The sequence below is a fragment of the Leptodactylus fuscus genome, chromosome 8 (assembly GCF_031893055.1).
Source record: "Leptodactylus fuscus isolate aLepFus1 chromosome 8, aLepFus1.hap2, whole genome shotgun sequence".
Classification (NCBI taxonomy): Eukaryota; Metazoa; Chordata; class Amphibia; order Anura; family Leptodactylidae; genus Leptodactylus; species Leptodactylus fuscus.
In genome coordinates, this window is record NC_134272.1 from 27,835,513 (window position 1) to 27,860,590 (window position 25,078).

Below are 25,078 nucleotides of genomic sequence, written 5' to 3' on the forward strand. Positions count from 1 at the left end.
TTTTTTACAGTAAAAATCATTTATACTTTCATTTTTGAATAACATTTTTAATGTGAAATTCCCTGTAGAAAACCCACACACAATACACATACACTACACAATACACTTTTCTGCAGGAACAAAACCCCACTCTTATAAAATGTACTACAAACACAGCCTTCAATGTAATTATCGATTAATAGCTAACATTAGACCCAAGCATTTTTTGCAGAATTTTTTTTTTCCTATAAATGATGTGTGAGAAACCAACCTCACAGACATAGTAGAAGCATAGAAGGGGTCCTATCATTGGATACCCTTTTTCCCCCCTCAATAATTCGTAGGAATAGCCTTAAGAAAGGCTATTCTTCTACCTTTAGATGTCACCAGCTTACAGTGTAAGCGGCCATTTTCTTGTGGCCCAGGCATGCGCAGTCAGCTCTGCCCGAGGCCTAGAAAATTGAAACCTGGGACGGAAGAAGACACAAGGAGAGGGCGTTCCAGAAGAAGATGGAGGAGTCTCTGGAGATTTCTCTTGCAGCATTGGGAACCGCCCCAAATGCTGCAAGAGAACTCATTTTCATATCGAAGAAAACCCAGATTTCTACCAAACGGCGGCGCAGAGAAGACGACATCTAAAGGTAGGAAAAGAATAGCCTTTCTTAAGGCTATTCCTAGGTGTTAGATAGAAAAAAGGGTATCCAATGATAGGATCCCTTTAAGTAGTTAAAGAGGTTTCTGTGGCAAACATGAAAATACAGGAAGGCCAGAGATGCAGTAAAATAATATTCAGGTTCCTTTACATGCCAACACTGGCCGGGCCCAAAGTGAAGCCTAGCCTCAGTAGTGGTCACAAGACATGATCACCGACTATGGTTTTAGTTTTTTTAATGTTACCCCAACCCTGGCTTCCGCTAGGTTTTCCAGTTTGCCTGTAACCCGTTTACGATTCTATAGACAAGCGGTGGCGAATAAAAGTTGTGTTTACACTGCGGTTTTATACTCCCAGATGTCAAACCCCAACAATTATTTGTTAATGAGATCAGTATGTAAATCCTAGAAAACCCCTTTAAAACATTCCTGTCTGTTCTTAAAAATTGTTCTATAAAAAAAAATAAAGTAAAAAAAATATTCACAATTCCTACTGACATTTGCACGTCATTTCAGCCATGTTGGTATTTTATCAGTGAAAAGGGAAGCTCTTACTGTATACAAGAGTTCCACTGGAGTGACAGGGCTGGTGAAAATTGTACGGAGACATCGCAAACAAGCTTCAATGAATCGGATGTCTGCTGACAGTAAGCCTGAAAATGCAGAGTAATGGGTCTGTCAGAATGAGCAATGCCTGGCAGGTCGGTACAGCCTATGAGGCTGGAGAGCTGCACAGTAAGGTCACCAATACCTTGCAGCAGGGCTGGGATTATGTGGCAGTCTAGCAGGGATTTCACGTTGTTCTCTGTGCCCATAGACAAGCTGCCCAGGACCACAGCACATTCTGTCTTCAGTTCTACGCTTGAAGTCTCTTGCTGAAGTAAATATAATAACCTGTCAAAGAGATCAAGATGTCAGACTACACAGTGTACTGTAATGAGCAAATAAGATACAGATCAATAAAATATTCACATCTCCCACAATAAGCAATAAGTGATTTGTTTATTGTAAATGATCGGCTTCAGGCAACCTGTCCTTCTTCTAAGAGGAGACGGGTTCAAGACTAGGCCCGGAGGAGACCTTGTGTATGTGGAGTAAGCGGTTGGTACATAATGTAGAGACTAAGGGAACATATGTCTAACTGGATGAGGGAACATAGCCAGGGTGGGCGACTGTTACCGCTGGGGTAGCACTAGGGTCAGTATCAGCTCCTCTTCTTTTTAATATTTTTTATTAATGACCTTGTACAGGGTTTAAAAAGCAGAATTACACTTTTTGCAGATTTTACTGCAAAGATATAAATGAATAAAATCCCCCCCCAAAAAAAACAAACAAACAAAACCACAACACTATATATCAGTCTACTCCCTCCTCCTGATCTATACATATAACATGCTGTCTGCACTGCCCTGTTCTTTCCCTTTAATTTAAGCAACCTGTTCCAGGCAGCTGTTGCCAAGGCAAATAAAATCATGGGATGGATAAGATCGACAAAGGATACGTTGGCTCTGGGCCCCTTCACACGCTCGGACACGTGTACACTTGTCTAAATGAGCGGCATGCTTACGCCATGTGAAGGGGCCCTTAGGGGTCCATTCACACAGAGGAAAATGGTGAGGAATTGGGTGTGGAATTTCAGCGCTGAAAACAAACAAGAAAAAAGCCTCCCATTGATTTCAATGGGTTCCTTTTTTTTTTTCCTCAGCGCTGAAATTCCACACCCAATTCCTCACCATTTGCTAGCAGAAAAAGGAACCCATTGAAGTCGATGGGAGGCTTTTTTTCAGGACTGAAATTCTACAGCAAATTCCTCACCATTTTCCTCCGAGTGAATGCAACCTTAGAGCTAATGCACACAGGGCAAGTTGGCAGCAGATTCTGACGCAGAATCTGGCTCAAAATCCACTGCTCCCACTGAACCCTATATTCCGCGGCTGAATCAGTCACGGCGTCAAGCTCCAGACCATTCATTTGGGTCTAATCCATTGCGGAATGCTGCAACGGGATGCCAGTGCACTGCACCGGCATCCTGTTGCGGCAGCGCAACTGAAGGTGTACACGCAGAACCCCGTGTGAACTAGCCCGTAGGATACATTCAGTTTTTAGCAAGCAAAAAAATATGTTTAAGGAATTAGGAAATGGTTTTTTGAAGCAGTTTTTGGAGCATTTTTTAAGGCTTTTCTAGTTTGTCCTTTTTCTCCTCCAGCACAGTGTATGGACCTTGAAAAAAACCGCTAGCGGTTTTTCTGCATCGTTTTTGCCAAATCCACTATGTAGATTCTCAATTCACATGGGGCATTTGAGAGCCCCTGTTCTTGTGATCGCTGCAATCCCTAGCGGATGATTTATCCCATTTCCTCTAGACAAGAGATTAATGTAATAAATGGAAAAAACACTTTTAAGACTCCGCAGCAAAGTGGGACGTCACCTCAACATTTCCCTATAGAGAAAAAAATAAATAAATCGAGGATGATGGTAGCAGACAAAAGGCATGTCTTGTTTTTTTCCTGAAAAGAAAAAAAATAAAGATGTCTTAATACAAAGATATCTTTATTCGAGGAATAGCCTGAGCTTCTACATCTTACTCCTAGAAGCAACATTGTCTCATAATAATAAATACCATTGAGACTGCCAAACAGTCAGCCAGCTCCAACTTTATAGGCAGGCTGCCAGGCAGTGTGGGCACGGAGAGAAAAAAAAAAAAAACTGCTTGTACCTTGGCACCGCACCCAAAACTATTAAGTTGGCTTTTTGCTTGTTATTTCCAATAACTGCATTTTTCATATCTCTGGAAATTCAAAAGAAAAAGAAAATTTAGATTTCACGTGTAGACGAGATTACATTTTACACAATGGGAAGAAAGCAACCACATGTTTCTAAAAACAGGTAGAAACCAAAATAACACAATTATTTCTATTAGGTTAGGTTCACCCTGAGGAATCTGGAGCGGATTTTGAGCAGTGACTGTCTTTTTTTTTCAATGCAGTGAAAACATTGTCCTGTGATATTGCTGCAGATTCCATGAACGATTTAGACGCAGAACCCATAGCCCGAGCTGATGCTGATTAACCCGATTGTGTCTGAGGCTAGGCAAACTGAAGGATCCACCATGGGTTTCAGAAGACCTCCTCAAATTCCCCTCCAAAATCCTATGTAAGGGTGCATGCACACTACGTAACGCCGGGCGTGTATGAGAGCCGTACACGCCAGCATTACGGCAGACTGCCGAACACTTCCCATTCACTTCAATGGGAGCGCTCGTAACAGCGGCGTTTACGAGCGCTCCCATTGAAGTGAATGGGAAGTGCTCGGCAGCCCTGCTGTAATGCCGGCGTGTACGGCTCTCATACACGCCCGGCGTTACGTAATGTGCATGCACCCTAAGGGTGCATTCACACTGAGTAAACGCTAGCTTATTCTGAACGTAAAACACGTTCAGAATAAGCGGCGTCTAAAGCAGCTCCATTCATTTCTATGGGAGCGGGGATACGAGCGCTCCCCCATAGAAATGAATGGGCTGCTTCTTTCACTCCGTGCAGTCCCATTGAAGTGAATGGGGAGTGCCGGCGTATACGGCAAGCTCTGCTCATGCCGGAGCGTACACGCCGGCACTCCCCATTCACTTCAATGGGACTGCACGGAGTGAAAGAAGCAGCCCATTCATTTCTATGGGGGAGCGCTCGTATCCCCGCTCCCATAGAAATGAATGGAGCTGCTTTAGACGCCGCTTATTCTGAACGTGTTTTACGTTCAGAATAAGCTAGCCTTTACTCAGTGTGAATGCACCCTAAGGCCGGGGCCCCACGGGACATAAACGCCGCAATTTGCCCGCAGCGGAGATGCTGCGGGAAAAAATCACGGCGTTGTACAGTGCAAGCAAAGGGTATGGGATTCATGCGAATCCCATGCCCACTTTGCGGAAAAAAAACGCAGTGCGGACACGCTTTGCAAATCGCAGCATTTCAATTATATCTACGGATATAATTGGGAGCTTTCCCATAGATATAATAGTAAGAGAGAAAGTCTGCAGAGGAAAATTCTGAACTTTCTCTTAAAAGCGCTGCGGAAAGAACTGCAATGCATTCACGCAGCGGTTCATTCCGCAGCGCTTAAGCGCTGCGATTACAGCCCGTGGGGGCTTTAGCCTAAGGGTAGGTTCACAAAGGGATTTTTGATGTGGAAACCGCCACAGAATCCAGTTCACATCTTTTTTCCGCAAGCGTTTTTATTTACCACTCGCTGAAAAAGCAGCAAGTTGCCCTTTCTTGCTACGGAATCCGCCGCAGCGCCCGTGGTGCGACAATCCCCTCCTGACTAGGCCCATTCATTTGGGCCTACTCTGGAGCAGAAAGATGCGACTGGATGCTGGTACACTGCACTGGCATCCAGTCACGGCTAGCTGGGATCAAAATCCGCATCAAAATCAGATCCAAAAATCCCTGTGTGAACTTTAGGCTAGCTGCACATGACAGAGAGTTTCAGCTATGAAAACTCAGTCCGTGTGTTAGACAGATTTACTGGTTTGAACTTCATGCTGGGAGCGGGACTCTTAGCAGTATGGTTATCTATGATGCTACGAGTCCCTGCCCTCCAGCTACATACTGTAATTGGTAGAGGACAGCATGTCGCTGGGAGATATGGACTCCTACCATAAAGATAACTAGGATGCAGGAGTCTCACTCCCAGCATAAAGATCCAGCCGGTAACACACGGAACAAGTGTCACGGGAGAAACGGTCACGTGCAGCTATCCTTAAATAGATTTTAGAAACATAAAGGAGTTTTCCAAAAATGAATAAATCGAGTAACAGAAACAACTCAGAGTGAAAGGACCTACTTACATAACTCCCTGTAGAACTTTCTGCGGATCAGGATCAAAGAGTCTGTCCACATAGTGTCGACTGCTAGCTGTGACTTCCTGAAAGTAACGAAAAATAGAAATCAGTTACAGAGTCCCATATAGATACGTTACCCATTATATGCAGGATTCAATATCTGGCTACGATATTAGTTACCGGTACATATAGAACAATATTTATCCAGATAGTGTGTGTGTATTACATATACACACACACTGTATACACCCATAACGCACACCATATAACCAAACAGAAACGTTCACATTGCTGAACAACTTGTCACGCAATTCTGTCTCAAGCAAATAAGTGATTACAGGTGTAATACACTGGACCCTACCACAAGAGGGCATAACAGTGCTTCTCACACCGCACTATAAAGAGGCGGTCAGATACTACTATTGGGCAGTGTAACTCTTAGGATCCATTCGCATGGAGGAAAATGGCGCTTTATTTGGCACTGGAAAAAAAAAAAAAGCCTTCCATTGACTTTAATGGGTGCCACCAGCTTTTTTTTTTTTTCTCCACACTTGAGCTGAATTCTCCATCATTTGGGTCAGCTGAGGGTCGCCCATCGGCTAAAACAATGGTTACCTGGACAATGGACCCCATACTGAAACGGGTGGGGAGAAAAGTCCCTGGGGGACAACTTTTCTCTCCACCAATTTTTGGCAAAATCTGCGGAGATGTCAAACATTAATGTGACCTACAAGTCTACAGGCCCAGCTGCAACATCTATTGGCAAATATGATACCAGATCCCATACAGAATGTGTGCGCTTATATACCCAACCGTATCTCTTACTAGAACTTCCATTTTGCTGCACAGCTTTCCCCAAAAAACGTAAGTTTTTTTATTTGTCAATGAATGTATGTAACTCACCTAATTTTTGGGTTATTCTTAATGCTAGGTTCATGCCTGCATTCAGGTTTCCGTTCATGGGGTCGGCTTGGGGACCCCCACAAAAGGAAAAGCTAATATGCTTAAAAAAGTGGTTACCACAGACCCCATTGGCTAAAATTGGGTCTACCGGATTTCTGCTAGAAAAATGTGTGACACATTATACTGAAACTTTTCCTAAAAAAATGAATCTTGTCAGCTTCCCTGCGCCAACACATTCTGCCCATAGGTTGGACTGCGGTTTCAATCTGACACGTTCTTTTTATCCGCCAACACTTTGTATAAATGAATAGTACATGTGAAAATCAGAAACTATGTAATATATTTTATTAAGGAGATCGGTTTCCTTCTCCACTTCCCAGGCAGAGTTACACTAGGTTCACACTAGCACTCGGGTTTCTGTGCTTTGGGCCTGTTTGGGAACAAAAAAAAAAACCCAAACCCTATATGCTAGTGCAGGTTCACATCTGCGCCCGGTCGCTGTTTTGCAGGTTTCCGTCTGCCCAAGAAAAATAGACAGGAGGCGGAAACTGGCAGTCACTTTTCAAACCCATTCACTTGAATGGGTTTGCAAAGTGTCCACCCGTGAGCGTCTTGTGCCTCTCCACAGTGAAACCGTTTTTTTAACCGGACACAAAGTCGGACTTGCAGGATAAACACAAGGCGCTCACAGGTGCACACTGACTGCTGGGTTTCCATCTACAGTCCAGTTTCTTGGGCAGAAGACAAACTCACAAAGCAGAGACCAGGCGCAAGTGTGAACCCGCCCTAAGTTCGATTTCTGAAAGCTCTCATAGAACGGCAATGAAAATAAAACCAGCTCGGAGGTTTACAATAAGAGTCTTCAGCCTGTGACACCCAAGCAGGTGTAAGGACAATCTGCAGAGCCACAGGATAGTGATCACTGCTTTAGGCATCAGACATGGCGGCCGCTGCACAGGAACAGTCACCCTACTAAAGCAGTATGCATAGGAAGTGCTGCAGTATTGTGGTCACACAACATGGAATCAAATTTGATAAGGGAACTGGCAGACTAACCACAGAAAGCGGTCTGGAAACCTGATAACCTCGGATAGAAAAATAAACCAAGACAGGGCCAATCAATAACAGAAGAGGGAAACGTAAGCGCCACAAGACACAAATTACATTGAAGATTCTCCTAATGGAGAAGAACAGATAAATATTGCACCCTTATAGGAAACCAGGAATTCTCATTTCCTTCCATATAATGGATGCAGTATAATGATATTAATGTGTGTGATATATATATATATATATATATACATATATATTATATAATATTAATCTAATCTGGTCCTAAACTTTCCTGAATCGGGCATTTTACCTTGATTATGATTAATGGCAATTATTTAGGTCAGGCCACACTTAAAGTATGGTTCGCCTGGTGGTTTCATTTGGACCAAACACTTGTTTAATAAATGTAGGGCCAGGGGAGGAGATCAAACATTAAAGGGATCCTATCATTCAATCACATTTGTTTTCTAACACGTCGGAATAGCCTTAAGACAGGTCTTCTCTGCACCGCCGTTTGCTTGAAATTTCGTTTTTTTTTTGTCGGTATGTAAATGAGTTCTTTCGCAGCACTGGGGGCAGGCCTTCACCGCATCTTCTTCCAGCGGTGGCTTCTAACTTCTAGACCTCAGGCAAGATGACTGTGAATGCCCACCAACCACGAGAAAATGGCCGCTTACAATACTGTGTAATTGACACGCTACGAGGGGGGACGCCCCTGGTGCTGTTTGAGCGCTGGGGCCCGCCCCCAGTGCTGCGAAAGAATTCATTTACATACTGACAAAAACCGGAACCGCAGAGGACAACAAAAGGTAGGAGAAGAATAGCCTTTCTTAAGGCTATTCCGACGTGTTAGTTCGAAAAAAAAAAAAAAAAAATGTGTTTGAAAGATAGGATCCCTTTAAAAAAAAAAAAAAAAAGTATTAGGCTGGGGCCCCACGAGCTGGAAAAGCCGTGGGAACAAATCATGGCATTTTACAGCACTTGAATCCCATACAGGGGAAAGGGAGAGGCAAAAAAAAAAAAAAAAAAAAAAAAAAGCTGCATGCCAATTATATCTATGGAAACACCGGCGGCTTCCCAGTAGATATAATTGTAACAGAAAGTCAGCGCCGCACCTCCCATGAGGCGACCTGAAGCGACCGCTTCAGGCGGCACTATGCCAGGGCACCAGGGAGGGTGGCATTTTTGCTTACCTAAGCCAGTCCAGGACAAGCACCAAGCGGTGGATTGGGGAGGCCCTGTGGACGCAGCGCTGCTCCAGCAGCCTCCCCTCACGCTCCGGCAGAGAGCAGGTCCTCTCCGTGCCTGCTCTCTGCCTGCTAACGGCGCTAAGCCCCGCCCCTTCGTTTAGCCCACCCCCTCCTCTGGGTGGGGGGGCTTTCTGTAGTTCGCCTCGGGTGGCGAAAGGGGCAGGTTCACCCCTGCAGAAAGTCCGCAGAGGAAAACTCTCTGTTCAAAGCACTGTGGGAAGAACAGTGATACATTCATTTCGCGGTTGTTCCCGCAGCGCTTTAGCACAGTGTTTCCGGCCCATGCGGCCTTAGCCTTATTCACCTCTCTGGGGTCTTGACAACTCCCAGTTGTCTTTGGTGTTTCACAGGCCTGTGAAGCTTGTGCCTGAGTCACATGACCAGCTGAGGACCAAATTCAGGTCTCAGACATGACTCAGAAGTGCCGAAGACAGCAGGGAGTCATGCCAGAGCCCAAGAGAGGTGAGTAACACTTTTTTTGTTGTTGTTTTTTCTGTTTTGGGGTCTGAAGAGACCTCAGAGAATAATAAAAGCAGGTTCAGTCAAACAAGTCCGCCGGGCGAACCTCGTACGAGATTCAACCAACCTGGTAAAAGGAGTGTGACCTAAATAATTGCAATCAAAGTAAAATGCCTGACGAATTTCAATTAATCAGCCAGCCCTAGTATGTAATATTATAAGTAACAGACCCCAGAGTATAAGGTGGCATAGGACAAGGTCTTCCATCTGAAATTACACTTGATATATACAGTACATTTCCAACTGAAGGCTCAAATGTAATGGAATTTTTTTTCATTGTTACATGGGGCTCTCTTTTCCAGGAAAGAAGAAAGCTTTTTACACATTATAGTCAATGATGATAGGTATAGTCAATCCGTTTTTCTGATCATATGACGGATCAGAACAAAGGACTAAACACAATGTGAGAGGAGCCTAATCTTTGGTCATCATCAGACCAGAAGAATAAAATTTCCTCCACAGTTTTAAGATGTTTGTCCTAATTTTCTTGGTCGCCCTGATAAACAACTAAAGAAGCTCTTGACATCTGTCCTGCACAAAAATCTTGTACAACCAGTACTTTTTTGCATTCTGATCATAAATACAGAGCGTTCCATAGAAGTCGCACAACCCTAAGGGCTTTGTACACCAGCACCACAAGGCACTCGTAAATACAAGAAGGAACCGACCACAGTATGGGTGCATTCACACTACGGAACGCCAGCGTGTATCACAGCCGTACACGCCGGCGTTACAGCAGGGCTGCCGGACACTTCCCATTCATTTCTATGGGAGCCGGCATGCGAGCGCTCCCCATAGAAATGAATGGAAAAAAAGCAGTCCATTCATTTCTATGGGGAGCGCTCGCATGCCGGCTCCCATAGAAATGAATGGGAAGTGTACGGCAGCCCTGCTGTAATGCCGGTGTGTACGGCTGTGATACACGCTGGCGTTCCGTAGTGTGAATGCACCCTATGGAATACCAAACATAGCGACAAAAGGATGAAAGGTACAAAAGGTCCAATTGGGAACTCTGCTCCGGATTAGGCCCAAATGAATGGGCCTAGTCGGGCGGGAGTGTCTTCAAACGGATTTGTGAGGCAACTCACCCTGAAGAATGAGCATGTCCGTTCTTGATTTCAATGGGAGCCGTCTTTTTGGTCAGGATTTTGAGGCGGATACGGCCTCAAAATCCTGACCAAAACACCCTGTGTAACAATGTAAAAGGGGCATGGTTTAAAACAGACATGACCTAAATCGCCATTAATTGTAATTGAGATAAAATGCCCAATTAATCACGATTTTGGTATATATGATAATCGGCCATCCCAGTACATAATAGTATAAGTTACAGTATGGTTTTACTAGAGGCAGAAGTAGTTAGACTACCCAGATTTGGTTTAATGAGGAGATGAGTGACGTTTGATGCTGTCCCTCATAGATGTTTAATGGGTAAATTTAGGTGGTGGATGACCCGTTATTTATTAATGATAGGAGATGGGATTAATAGCGCTGTCTCTAATTTAGAGATGACACAAGCGACGCAGTACAGTACAGACTATAGGGGATGTCTGTAGGTTACAAACAGACTTGGACAGACAGTGTTTGGGCATCCTCTTAGCAAATTAGTTTCAATGTGGATAAATGTAAAGTTATGGGTAAATATAATCCACATGCAACATATGTCCTAGGGGAGAAAAGTCACTGGTGGAAAAGGACCTGGGTGTACTTGTAGCTCATACATTAAAGGGGCTCCATCAGCAAAATCATGCTGATAGAGCCCCACATATGTGTGAATAGCCTTTAAAAAGGCTATTCAGGCACCGCTAAAGTTATATTAAACTACCCCCCCAGTTTTAAAATAAAACCCTAAAACACAATATGTTCAACTTACCGAACGTGCAGAGCGGGTGAGCATTCAGGGTACGACGTCATCTTCAGCCACGCCTCCTCTTCCAGTGATGTCCTCAGGTCCTGTCTAACTCACGAACTGACATTGATAAAAAATGGCGCGGGCGCATGCGCAGAGTAGCATGCTGCTTCTACTACGGCGTGGCTGAAGATGATGTCGGACCCTGAATGCCCGCCCCTCCCGTGCACGTTCGGTAAGTTGAACATATTCTGTTTTAGGGTTTTATTTTAAAACAGGGGGGGTAGTTTAATATAACATTTACAGTGCCTGAATAGCCTTTTTAAAGGCTATTCACGCATATGTGGGGCTCTATCAGCATGATTTTGCTGATAGAGCCCCTTTAAGTTACAGGATACAATGTCAGTCAGCTGCTTGTAAGGCCAGCAGGATACTATCATGCATTAGAAGGGGTATAGACTCATGGGCCTTGGAGATAAAATTACCACTATATAAATTAAATTATTGATGCGGCCCCATCTGGAATATGCAGTTCAGTTCTGGGCACAAGTTCATAGAGAGGATGTCCTAGGGTTGAAAGAGGTTCAGCGGAGGGTCATGAACCTTATAAGGGGCATAGGGGAACTCAGTTATGAGGAGAGACTAAAGGAGTTAAATCTGGAGACTAGACATTTAAGGAGATATGATAAACCTGTATTACTGTATAAAGGGACAATACAAGATATATAGGGAAAAGCTGTCCCATGTAACATTCACAGATCTATTGGGAGGCTTTTTTCGTAGGCTGATTTTGAGGTGGATTCAGTGTAAAAAAAAAAAAAAAAAAAAAAAAAAAAAAAAAAAAAAACACTGTGTGCACAGACCCTTAAAGGGATCCTATCATTGGATACCCTTTTTTCTCCCTAACACGTAGGAATAGCCATAAGGAAGGCTATTCTTCTCCTACCTTTAGATGTCTTCTCCGTGCCACCATTCGGTAGAAATCCCGGTTTTCTTCGGAAAGCAAATGGGTTCTCTCGCAGCACTGGGGACGTCCCCAGTGCAGCGAGAGAACTCTCCAGCGACACCTTCATCTTCTTCAGGAACGTCCTCTCCCTGTATTTACTTCCGTCCTGGGTTTCAATCTTCTAGAAAATGGCCGCTTGCACAATAAGCTGGTGTAAGCAGCCATTTTGTTGTGGCCAGAGCATGCGCAAGGCCCGAAGCCTAGAAGATTGAAACCCAGGACAGAAGAAGACACAGGGAGAGGGTGTTCCAGAAGAAGATGGAGGCGGCACTGGAGATTTCTCTGGCAGCATTGGAGACCCCCCCCCCACCCCGAGTGCTGCAAGAGAACTCAATTGCATACCTAAGAAAACCCGGATTTCTACCAAACAGCGGCGCGGAGAAGAAATCTAAAGGTAGGAGAAGAATAGCCTTACGGCTATTCCTACGTGTTAGTCAGAAAAAAAGGGTATCCAATGATAAGATCCCTTTAATGGGCCTAGCAGACTTCTAGATAAATTTCACAAATGCCTAACACCGACAGGTATTGGCATAAAAAGTTGTACTTCACTTCAGGTTATACCTTAGCTTTCACTGATGAAAAAGTACCATATTCATAAGCTTCCAAGATGGTGGTGATTGCTTCGTGTACTGCCCCTACAGTGTTTAGCACAGGAGCAGTACAATAGACAGACAAGCCATCTTAAGAATCCATGAAGGTCCTTCTTCAGCACCTAGCAAAAGCCAACAGAGGAGGCTGCAATCATCTTTTTGGAAACATGGCTGCCAAGTCTGTATGCTAAACTGTAAACTCCAAACTTTAAATCCTTCATAAGGACATAACAGCTAAATATGGGCCTAAGACTAAGACAAGCCATAAGCCAGAAGCTAGAAAAGTCTGGTAGGGGCTTATTACCCTTCCCCATTGAGAACACATGCTTGCACAGTCAAGGTCATAAGAAATAGTTGTCAGCCAATAGTGATCTGAAGCATATGGCCGACCACCTTAAAGGTCTGTCCAGGATCTGAAGGTAGTTGATAATAATGACCTATGCACAGGCTGCAGTTCAGTACGCCATCACACCACACTGTGTGGAGCTTCTGGTCTGTATATAGTGTAGCACCGCTCCTATTCACTTCTTGCCATATACATAGTATATGGCTTCCGCTGGCCACGTGAATGTGATGGGGTCTAGGAGTCAGCCCCCAACTGATCTGATACTGGTGACCCATCCTGTGCACAGGTCATCAGTATCAACTATCTTTACCCCCTCTAAAGCCTTCTCTACACTTCTATATTGAAAGCCAGACCTAAAAATTTTTTTCCATAAAATACATAGTTTCTCCTCTTTATCTCTGTATTTTCGTAAGTATTAGGCTCTGTTCCCACAGAGTAACGCGCCGCTTATTCTGACACGTTAACACGTGTCAGAGTGAGGCGCCTCAAAACAGATCCCATTGACTTAAATGGGTGCCGGCATACGCGCGTGTCACATTGAAAGCAATAGGTTATATATAATTTTAAAAAAAGCCTCCCATTGAGTTCAATGTGTAGCGCACGTAAGCCAGCAACCATTGACGTCAATGGGATCTCTTTGAAGCGCCTCACTCTGACACGTGTTTACGTGTCAGAATAAGCGGCGCGTTACGCCGTGGGAACGGAGCCTTAGCTTTATACTGTGCCAATACTGGTTTCTTCTGTGACCTTAGGGTTGAAAACCTTTGTAATACAAAAAGTATTTTTCCTACATACCTTTCATATTAGGGCTCATTAACATCTGCGCCCGGGGTCTCTGTTATGCAGGTTTCCGTTTCCTGCACGAAACGGAAACCTGCAGGCATTTTTAAAAGCCATTCATTTGAATGGGTTTGAAAATTATCCGGCTGTGAGCGCCGGTGAGCATTTTGTGCTCTCTGCAGCGAAAGTTTTTTTTAACCAAACACAGAGTTAGACATGCAGTACTTTGTGTCCGGTTTGAAAACAAAACAAAACAAAAAAAACTCGTAAAAAAAACGCAAGATGGAAGCCTGATAACGTAGACCCGAATGCTGGTATGAACCCAGCATGCAAATGGAGGAAGAGTAGGCCATAAATCTAGTTAGGAGGTCTTAGTATAAGGCTACAAGGACACAGATGTGCATCTATGGCCCGTGCCAAAAAGTAATGGTTGGCACATGAATAAGGTCATTGTTCCTTCCATGTGGCCAATAATTTAATGTAGTGAGACTGGGGTGCAAAACGGACAGCAATAGGATCTGTCCAAAGTTGTACCTTAAGCTCACAGCCTCCTATATGGACCCATGATAACACCCAGGCCTGTGTATAGAGCCAGAAAACAAAATGTTGCTTATGATCGACAGACAGATCAGATCAGCATCCCATGAATGAAAATCTAGACTAGTCCACAGATCACTGAAAACCAACCAGGAAAAGCCAGTTTATGAGGTCGAGTAGACTTGTGGCTTTCTAGTCTGTAACAATGTCTCAACTTCAACATGGCTACAAAAAATTAAGATAATAAATAGAGATGAGCGAACACTGTTTAGATCAGCCGATCCGAACAGCACGTACCCATAGAAATAAATGGAAGCACCTGTGACGCTGACTTTGCCGGCGGCCGACCGGCATCACAGGTGCTTCCATTCATTTCTATGGGTGCGTGCTGTTCGGATCGGCTGATCCGAACAGTGTTCACTCATCTCTAATAATACACATTAAATTGAATTAATACTGCATATTGAATTTATTAAAAGCATATTCACTTTAATAAAAATGTAGTAAAGATGATCATGTTATGTAGTAGTTATTCTATTCTATTACGAATACTAGGTTCACACTAGCGTTTGGGTTTCCGTTCATTAGGTCTGCTTGGGGACCCGAAAACCAGAAACCATATCCGCTTAAACCCCATTGACTATAATGGGGTCCTCTGGGTTTCCACCTAAAAATCGATGTAGAGAAAAGTCTTGCTTGGAAGACTTTTCTCTTCACATACTGTAAGAGGAATGAGCAACAAAGTTCCTGAAGGGTCACCCAACAGTAGGGTGACCGCAGCCTTAAGATGAACTCATTTTACGACATGAGATTTTTTTTTTTTTTTTTAAAGGAAGCAGGATCAGGGCTAGAGGAGAAGTGTGATAAAAGAGATGCAAGAGCCCGAGAAGGTAGAACTTGTCAATACCAAAACCTGTCTGCGTATTCCTCAAGTGACTGACAACTTCTGCCAAGTAGTTCAACTTTCAAGTCAGAATCTGAAGACACTATCCAAGTGTGGAAATGCATTTACTGGTTACAAAAACATTACTCCCCTCTCCAATCCCCTGCTGCTCCCATTCCAAGACTTATTGGATTACAGCTGATCTCCACTTCCCAGTCAGGTCACCAAAACCCGGCAGCCAGTGACTTACTAAGGCTGGATTCACACTGGCGTTGGACTGTCACAGACCAAAAAAAAATAAATAAAAAAAATTAATGCAAGGAGGACTTTTCTCTCCACTGGTCTCAGTATAAAAAAAAACAAAACAAACAAAAAAAAAAAAAAAAAAAACACGACAGAAACCCAGCTTAACCCATTATAGTCTCTTGCCAAGTGTAACCACTTTTTAAGCAGATAGGGTTTCTGTGTTTTGGGTTTCCATACGGACCCAAACGATGAAAACCTGAACGCCAGTATGAACCTTGTATAAGCGAGCACTTCCAGCCAGTTACTATGTGTCAAAATGAGATCACGACGACAATACCAGCAGGGATCCACAAAATGTATTACAAAAAGAAAAAAAAAAAAAAAAAAAAAAAAACACCCCTGCGGATATTGCTTTTTTTCCACCACCCCTCAGATGCATGCTAGAGACAACATCCTGCAAGGCAACCATTTAAGCTGACCATACAAAGCTGCTTTTTGCAGAATAGCGTGACAGTCAAATTTGTGAGGAAATGGTCACACTAAACCCTAAAGGATTCCGGGTGTAAGGCCGGGTTCAAACTGCAGTTTTTTGGATCGGATTCTGAGGCAGAGGTCACCTCAAAATCCAGTCCGATAAATGGCTAGCCACGACTGGAGGCTGGTGCAGTGTATGAATGGGCCTAGTCGGGAGGGAGGTGTAGCGAGGCGGACGTCCGCAGCTGAATCAGCCGCGGGATCCGCCTGAAGAGAGGGCACGTCACTACTTCTTTCCGCGAGCGGTTGTTTTTGACCGGCTCCCATTGAAGTGAATGGGAGGCAGTTTTTTCAGCAGGATTTTGACACAAATTCCACGTCATAATCCTGACCAAAAAAACTGTGTGTACAAAGAGTACAACAAATATACATCAAGACAGTTGTACCAGTCTAGGGTTACACCCGGCCTAGATGAATCTCATATAGACTGGCACCGGGAAATGGCATGGTCTAACTGGTTCCCAAAGTTTGTACATTGATCACCCCGTGTTATACTCTGCGCAACATTAAAGGGGCTCTATCAGCAAAATTTTGCTGCATGAGCCCAACATATGTGTGAATAGCCTTTAAAGGTTATACAGGCACCGCTAATCTTATTTTACATCCCCCCCTTCCCTACCCCCCCCCCCCCCCACTCGTTTTAAAATAAAACTATAAAAACATATGTAAATCATACCTTTGCATGCACAGGGGGCGGTCATGCACGAACCTACGTCATCTTCGGTCCCACCTTCCTCTTCTTTCAGCGACATCCTCCTGTCCCGGCTCTTCTCCGCCTTCATCTTCTGTTCTTCCAGAGTGAAGATGTTCGCAAGCGTATTGCGCATGCTTGCGTAGTTCTAAGGGATACTTAGAACTACAACAAAAATGGCGCCGTAGAGAGCGCTTCTGCGCACGCACGGGATTTGAATGCAACCCGCCGGAAGAACAGAAGATGAAGGTGGAGAAGAGCCAGGACAGGAGGACGTCACTGGAAGAAGAAAGAAGAGGAAGGTGGGACCAAAGATATCAGATCGTGCACGACCGCCCCCTGTGCATGCAAAGGTATGATTTACATATATGTTTTTATAGCTTTATTTTAAAAGGGGACGGGGGTTTAAAATAAGATTAGCGGTGCCTGAATAGCCTTTTTAAAGGCTATTCATGCATATGTGGGGCTCATACAGCAAAATTTTGCTGATAGAGCCCCTTTAAAGGGGTCGTGTTTCTGGATGAAGTTTACAAGAGTCATGATAACTAAAAGTCTTACCTACACCTACATGAAGAATTACCCACGATGTCCACTGATACAATCAAGCCTCAACATCCATAGATTCCCAATATAACTGCTCTGTTCTCTAAGAGTAAGTTCACACAGGGTTTTTTGGGCAGGATTTTGAGGCTGTATTCACCTCAAAAGCCTGACCAAAAAGACGGCTCCAATCAATGGGAACCAGTCAGGATCATTTTCTGGGAGCCGGCAAAAGAAGCAAGTAGCACTGGGGGCGTCCCCAATGCTGTGAGAGAAATCTCTAGCGCCGCCTCTATCTTCTTCAGGATTGGCCTCTCTGCATGTCTTCATCTTCTAGGCCTCGGGCAGAGCCGACTGTGCATGCCCGGGACAAGAAAATGGCTGCTTACACCAGCTTAGCTCTGCCCGAGGCCTAGAAGATTGAAACCCAGCTCCAGAAGAAGATGCGCAGAGAGGCCGTTCCTGAAGAAGATGGAGGCATCGCTGGAGATTTCTTTCGCATCATTGGGGACGGTCCCAGTGCTGCAAGAGAACTCATTTGCATCTAAAGGTAAGAGAAGAATAGCCTTTCTTAAGGCTATTCCTAGGTGTTAGCGAGAAAAAAAAAAAAATGCAGTTTTAACGATAGGATCCCTTTAAAGGCGTATCATAGTTACTAGAGTAGTCACTGTAAATTATCCTCTATCCAAAGGCTCGGGGTTATCCGTCGGATCCTTGACAGTCTTTTGCCTGGATCGGTTGCCAAAAGATAAACCCATAAATGCAGGAGCTTTCTATGGGCTGGGACTTATCAGAAACCATCTATGATTAACTCTGTCTTTACTGTGGACAAGATACGAAGCAAGGACACAACATTTATGAGAAGATAATCCAGTCACAATATGGAAGTCATGTCTGGGTGTCTGACCAGTCCTAGACCATAAAGTCCTGAAAGTGCCTGGATTCACGTGGTATCCACTGGCAACAAGAAAACAGATTGTCACCAGTATGACGGTTACAGAAAATCATAAAAGTTCTAATTATTTAGATTTGCAAAAATATTTACCTTTAAATTGTCTACTAATATGGTTATGTTCATAGGAAACGGCTCTAGCCAGATCTGCGCTAAAGTAGAAGAGGACACATCTGTATATACACAAACAACAGGGCTGATTTATGAAGACTGGCATTACTCACACCAGTCTTCATAGCCGTGGTGAAGGGTGCACCTCATATATGGTGAGGTATACGGCTTCTCAAATTGAGGTGCACCCTCTCCCGGGCTGTGTGCCCGATTTGTCATTCCCTGCACACTTTTGCCACGCCCCCTTTTCAGGAAAGCGGAGAAAGTGGTGCAGATCTTAAAAAGTCACACATTTTTTGGCACAAAACATACAATGCGTAGTAAAGCTGACCAATCCATCACTTCCACTATATGGTATCCTCATGTAACGTACTGACACATAACTAAACTCGCCCCCGTACAACCGTTTAGCACCATCAAACGACTACTTGGGGCAGACAGACGTAATTGTCGTGATATACAGCCATCCAATACGTGTATACGGCGTCCCATCCACAACCTGTGTCGCATCACATCACTTCCCGCACACTTGACACAACTTTATATGGAGTGTTAGGAAGAGACAACTATGACACAGGACTCACAGCTTGTCCGTCACCTAGCAAAACCGCCAGGTGCCGCAATATACAGACCAAGCTGGCCAGGGTGGCACAAGCGGGTAACATGACACAGCAACAGATATGGGGCAATAAATCAGGGCACCTCATGCCCAAGTAGTGCACAGTAGTAGGTAAACTTGCTGGGAGTTGTAGTACTGCCAGCTAGATGGTAGGAAGGGGTTATACACTCATGCCAGGGTAAGGCTGGCTAGTTGCACATAGGGCATGGTGCCCTGGCACAAGTCTCCTGCACTAGTGAGAACACTTCACTAGTACAAGCCAGGTGAACAGAGGCCTCTGTCCCAAATACAACAGCCCTCCCCTCACCATGCTGGCAGCATGTACCCACACACTAGTGCCCCTCGGTGCCCACGCTGCCCGGGCTGGGTGCGGCCTGACCCCGTTGACATACTCACAGACAGCACGCTCATCCGGAGCGGAGGCTCCAGCACACACGCCATCTTGGTCATCCCGCCTACAGCCGCACTTTCCACACAGATCCTTGGATATACACCAGCCCTCTGTGCACACAGGGCGGTATAGTCACATTACTACATGGCATAGAAAATACACACATTTTTTTTTAGGTTGTATTGATATTGTTTCAAAACGAGGGAAAGCCTAGAGCCGTGTGGAAAGTGCGGGCTAGAAACAGGCGGCAGGTTTACGTGAAGTGACAGCTGCTGTGTACAGCGCCGCGCACATTCTGGACGTGGGATTATTTACCCGGCACCATAACAAGGGTGACAGGGCGGGAAAGGAGATGTCTGTGGCATTACCTCACGCTGTAGATATAGCCGAGCATTGTACACCACCGGCCTGTAGCGGAACATTGTGCAGGCCCTAAGCCGCGGCCCTTCTCAGCCTCTGCCCGGAGACTGCTGGGGGTGACACGGGCACATGTTGCACAGGCTCAGCCTCACACATGGGATACTTGTAGCAATTCAGGGCATTTGCATGTTAACCACTTCATGCCCGGGACCTATTTCCTGGTTGCTGACTGGACACTTTTTTTTTTTTTGGGTACATGCGGCTTTGAGATCTACAACATCTTTGTTCCTTCAGGTTAATTTTTTTAAATATATTTTTTAATCTTTCTTTTTCGGATTTATTGCGTCATTTTTATTTAAATTTTTTTTTACAGATAAGAAAAAGTGAAAAAAGGAAATGTAACAGTTTTTTTCACATTTTTCTTGATATATATACACTCACCGGCCACTTTATTATATCCCTGCATATATATCATAGGAAATCACCATTGTGGCTATATAATTTGTATACCGAACTTGCAAAGAACGTAAGTAAGGCTGAAACCGACGAGCTATAATATGGTCCCATTTTCGTGGTCACTAACTTTTCAAAACACTTTGCATAAATCAATATTAAATGCAATTATGTAATATACCTTATCAGAGAATAATGCTTCCTTCTGCTCTCATCAGGATGATTCCCTGCTTTCCCTCTGTCTTGCTAAACTGACACAAATCTTGCTATATCCATCTTGAGACCAACTGCAATCTAAATGTCTATAGAAGTCTATGAAAAGGAGATGCGGGCAGGAGAGAAAGATAGCAGCAGAAAAACAGGTTTAGTGTACTGCTGGTGCTAAAAAGGAGCTTTCTGTTGCAACCAAATTACTTTATTCACATCAGTATATATGTCAGTACCTCTCAATATACACTCACCGGCCACTTTATTAGGTACACCTGTCCAACTGCTCGTTAACACTTAATTTCTAATCAGCCAATCACATGGCGGCAACTCAGTTCATTTAGGCATGTAGACATGGTCAAGACAATCTCCTGCAGTTCAAACCGAGCATCAGTATGGGGAAGAAAGGTGATTTGAGTGCCTTTGAACGTGGCATGGTTGTTGGTGCCAGAAGGGCTGGTCTGAGTATTTCAGAAACTGCTGATCTACTGGGATTTTCACGCACAACCATCTCTAGGGTTTACAGAGAATGGTCCGAAAAAGAAAAAACATCCAGTGAGCGGCAGTTCTGTGGGCGGAAATGCGTTGTTGATGCCAGAGGTCAGAGGAGAATGGCCAGACTGCTTCGAGCTGATAGAAAGGCAACAGTGACTCAAATAGCCACCCGTTACAACCAAGGTAGCCAGAAGAGCATCTCTGAACGCACAGTACGTCGAACTTTGAGGCAGATGGGCTACAGCAGCAGAAGACCACACCGGTGCCACTCCTTTCAGCTAAGAACAGGAAACTGAGGCTACAATTTGCACAAGCTCATCCAAATTGGACAATTGAAGATTGGAAAAACGTTGCCTGGTCTGATGAGTCTCGATTTCTGCTGCGACATTCGGATGGTAGGGTCAGAATTTGGCGTCAACAACATGAAAGCATGGATCCATCCTGCCTTGTATCAACGGTTCAGGCTGGTGGTGGTGGTGTCATGGTGTGGGGAATATTTTCTTGGCACTCTTTGGGCCCCTTGGTACCAATTGAGCATCGTTGCAACGCCAAAGCCTACCTGAGTATTGTTGCTGACCATGTCCATCCCTTTATGACCACAATGTACCCAACATCTGATGGCTACTTTCAGCAGGATAATGCGCCATGTCATAAAGCTGGAATCATCTCAGACTGGTTTCTTGAACATGACAATGAGTTCACTGTACTCCAATGGCCTCCACAGTCACCAGATCTCAATCCAATAGAGCATCTTTGGGATGTGGTGGAACGGGAGATTCGCATCATGGATGTGCAGCCGACAAATCTGCGGCAACTGTGTGATGCCATCATGTCAATATGGACCAAAATCTCTGAGGAATGCTTCCAGCACCTTGTTGTATCTATGCCACGAAGAATTGAGGCAGTTCTGAAGGCAAAAGGGGGTCCAACCCGTTAATAGCATGGTGTACCTAATAAAGTGGCCGGTGAGTGTATATATATATATTTTTTTTTAAAAGGGATCCTATCATTTAAACTCTTATTGAGCCCTTGAGAAAGGCTATTCTTCTACCTTTAGATGTCTTCTCCGCACCGCCGTTCCGTAGATATCCCGTATTTCACCGGTATGCAAATGAGTTCATTCGCAGCACTGGGGGCGGTCCTCAGCGCTCAAACAGCACTGAGGGCGTCCCCAATGCTACAAGAGAACTCCCCAGCGCCGCCGCCATCTTCTTCAGGAACGGGTATTCTTCCGAGGGTTTGTTTTAAACTTCTAGGCCTAGGGCAAAGCTGACTGCACATGCCCACCGGCCACAAGAAAATGACCGCTTACAAAGTATTGCAAGTGGCCATTTTCTTGTGGCCGGTGGGCATGGGCAGTCAGCTGCTCGAGGCCTAGAAGTTTAATGGCACCGCCGTGGCATTGACATTAGGACATTTAGATTTTTTTTTTTTGCCTTAATTTCATTTATTTATAGCATCATGGCTGCTTCCATAGCTGCGTATTCAGCTCTCAATGTGCAATGTGTATAGAGCGATCGGGAAGGAGGAGATGGTAATAAACTGTCCCTTCCTTTTCTCTAGAGAGCCCGGTGGTCACTTGCAGAGTTAAGCAGCCTGGCAAGAGTCCGCCGGCCAGTTGCTTAATGATCAGAAATGCTGATAAAGCGTTTTCCCTACCAATAAGAAGGCTGGCACAGCTCTTTTCCTCACTCCGTCGGGATAATCTGTCACATAAGGGCAGAAGATTATGGGGAAACTACTCACCTCCTGACTGCTGGCTTTTAGTATTACTTCTGTGCAGGTAGGAAAGACGAATAGCAATCCCTGCTGCCGCTATAGTAATCTATTATTACTAAGGCCCCACGGGACGATACGCAGCGCTAAAGTGCTGCAAGGAAAATTGCGGCAGGGACGCATCATCAAGTTTTCCTCTGCGGACTTTCTGTTACCATTATATCTACAGGAACACCACTGGCATTTCCGTAGATATAATTGACATACTGCGATTTCCAAAACCTCGCCAGTTTTGGAAATCGCAGCATGCCCGCGCTGCAGTTTTAAACGCAAAGTGGGCATGAGATTCACATGAATCCCATGCACTTTACAGTTACTGTATAACACCACGATTTTTCCCACGGCATTTCTGCCGTAGGCAAACTGTGGTGTTTCTGCCAGTGGGGCCCCGGCCTAAACGGCAGTGGTCAGGAGGTAAGTATTTCTCCAGACCGCTATTGGGGTATTTGTGGGGGGGTCAATCAGAACCATTATACTTTCAGGGAGCAGTAATGGGGAAATATACTGTCAGGATATAATAACCCCCCCCCCTCCCCCCATAGTATAATGCTCTGTTAGTACTACCTACACAGTATAATGCCCATAAGCAGACAGTTTAATGCTCCTTGGGCTGTATTCAAATCACTATTGTTAAAGGGACCATCTGGGCGAAAATGTAATTTTTATAATAAGTGGGGAAAGATGAAAAAAAATGATACTCGCCTATTCCTGGTGTCTTCCAGGGTAGTCAGCGGAGGGTCGCTGGGACATTACAGCCGGCAAGGAGTTTCACTTCAAGAAGACACCGGAGCAGCAGGACTGGACCGTGCTAGGAGGACACTGGAAAACAGCTCCCATCATGTTGTTTACATTAGTTTGTGTTCATTCTCTTCCACAGTTAATGTTCATTCCTGTCATCCTATTTCAGAAGACAGCAACGGATATTAAAGAGGACCTTTCACCGATTTGGGCACAGGCAGTTCTATATACTGCTGGAAAGCTGACAGTGCGCTGAATTCAGCACCGATCTGTGCCCCGGGTAAAGCGTTATCGGTCCCGGTACCGTAGTGCTTTACAGTCATAAGGGCGTACCTGACAGTCTGTCAGGAACGTCCTTCTTCACAGCAGTGCCTATCGTGCTGTACAGTGTGAACTGGGAGGAACGCCCCCCTCCTGATAATACTCGTCTATGGAGGAGCCCTGTGAGCAGAGGGAGGGGGCTCCCTGCTCACACTGTACTGATAGGCACTGCTGTGGAGAAGGACGTACCTGACAGACTATAAAGCGCTACAGTACTGGTACCGATAGCGCTTTACCTGGGGCACAGGTCGGGAAAGCCGACAGTGTGCTGAATTCAGCGCACTGTCAGCTTTCCAGCAGTATATAGAGCTGCCTGTGCCCAAATTGGTGAAAGGTCCTCTTTAACAACAGTAGTGTGAACCCAGCCTTAGTGTCCCCATATAGAGCCTCATTAGTGCCCACAAAGACTGTATAATGTCACATTATATTATGAGGAGACACCAAAACAACATTAAACCTTGGGGAGGCCACTAACAGGGCTTTTTGTGTTCATCTTAAAGAGCACATTTCACCATTTGGGGCTCATGTGGTTTAATACGCCACTAGAAAGCCGACAGTGCCATGAATCGGCTTTCCCGTTCTGTGCCCCCAGTGAAGAGCTATCGGTGCCGGTACCGTACCTCTTCATTGTCAGAAGGGCGTTCCTGACAGCCAGTCAGGAACGCCCTTCCTCACAGTAGCGCCTATTGTGCTGTACCGTACTGTGAGAGGGGGCGTTGCTTAGATGCTGAGCGGAATACAGTGCACTGTCAGCTTTCTAGTGGTGTATTACACCGCATGTGCCCAAGGACGTGAAAGGTTCTCTTTAACTGCTATCTAATAACCCTCTTAATCTTCCTTCGTACACCACTTAATAACATTCACCAGTCTTCTCCATTTCATCACTAGGAAAAGTTATATGAATATCAAATGTTTTTTCCCTAATTTTCCTTGACCAAATGGGGTGCATCAGGCTTATAAAAAAAAAAAAAATAGGGTATATAACAATATTTATTAATATTAAAACTGCTGGAAAATCTAAAGTCTTTTCAAAAGTTTTGTTACAAATGAAGGGGCATTGTAAGGTGTTTATAGTGGTATGGGATGGCATAGAAAGGGGTGTCCCCATCTCAGGATATCTTTCTATTAGCCAGAGCAGCCGATTGTTGCAAACACTGCCTATCACGCTCGGTGACGGGACACGAACATGAGTTACGCTAGGTTCACACCTGCGTTCTTTCCGTTCTGTGCTTTCCGTCTTCTGCATGCCAGAAGACGGAAAGCACAGACCGGGTCCGGCCGTGAGCGTTTTATGCTCTCCGCCGCGAAACCGGATTTTTTTATCCGGACACAGAGTACTGCATGTCCGACTCTGTGTCCGGATTATAAAACCCGGTTTTGCGGCGGAGAGCATAAAACGCTCACCGCCGCTCACGGCCGGACATCTCTCTCACCCATTCAAATGAATGGTTGAGAGAGACTCCT

At 44.8% G+C, this 25,078-nt stretch overlaps 1 protein-coding gene across 2 annotated transcripts in view; it reads right to left on the reverse strand.

Annotated features, from left to right (window-relative positions):
* The window catches only part of ARMC8 (armadillo repeat containing 8), a 67,058-nt gene extending 47,707 nt beyond the window's left edge, over positions 1–19,351 (reverse strand). Inside the window, exons 1-5 of one of the 2 annotated variants that reach the window (XM_075284949.1) lie at positions 19,270–19,351; positions 5,471–5,547; positions 3,347–3,418; positions 1,382–1,524; positions 1,186–1,283 (exon numbers count right to left, since the gene is read on the reverse strand). In XM_075284949.1, the coding sequence (XP_075141050.1) occupies positions 1,186–1,283; positions 1,382–1,524; positions 3,347–3,418; positions 5,471–5,547; positions 19,270–19,323 (444 nt within the window). In that variant the 5' untranslated portion in view covers positions 19,324–19,351. The remainder of the gene's footprint in view (positions 1–1,185; positions 1,284–1,381; positions 1,525–3,346; positions 3,419–5,470; positions 5,548–19,269) is intronic. The other variant, XM_075284948.1, reaches the window with a different exon arrangement.
* Between the last annotated feature and the right edge of the window lie 5,727 nt (positions 19,352–25,078).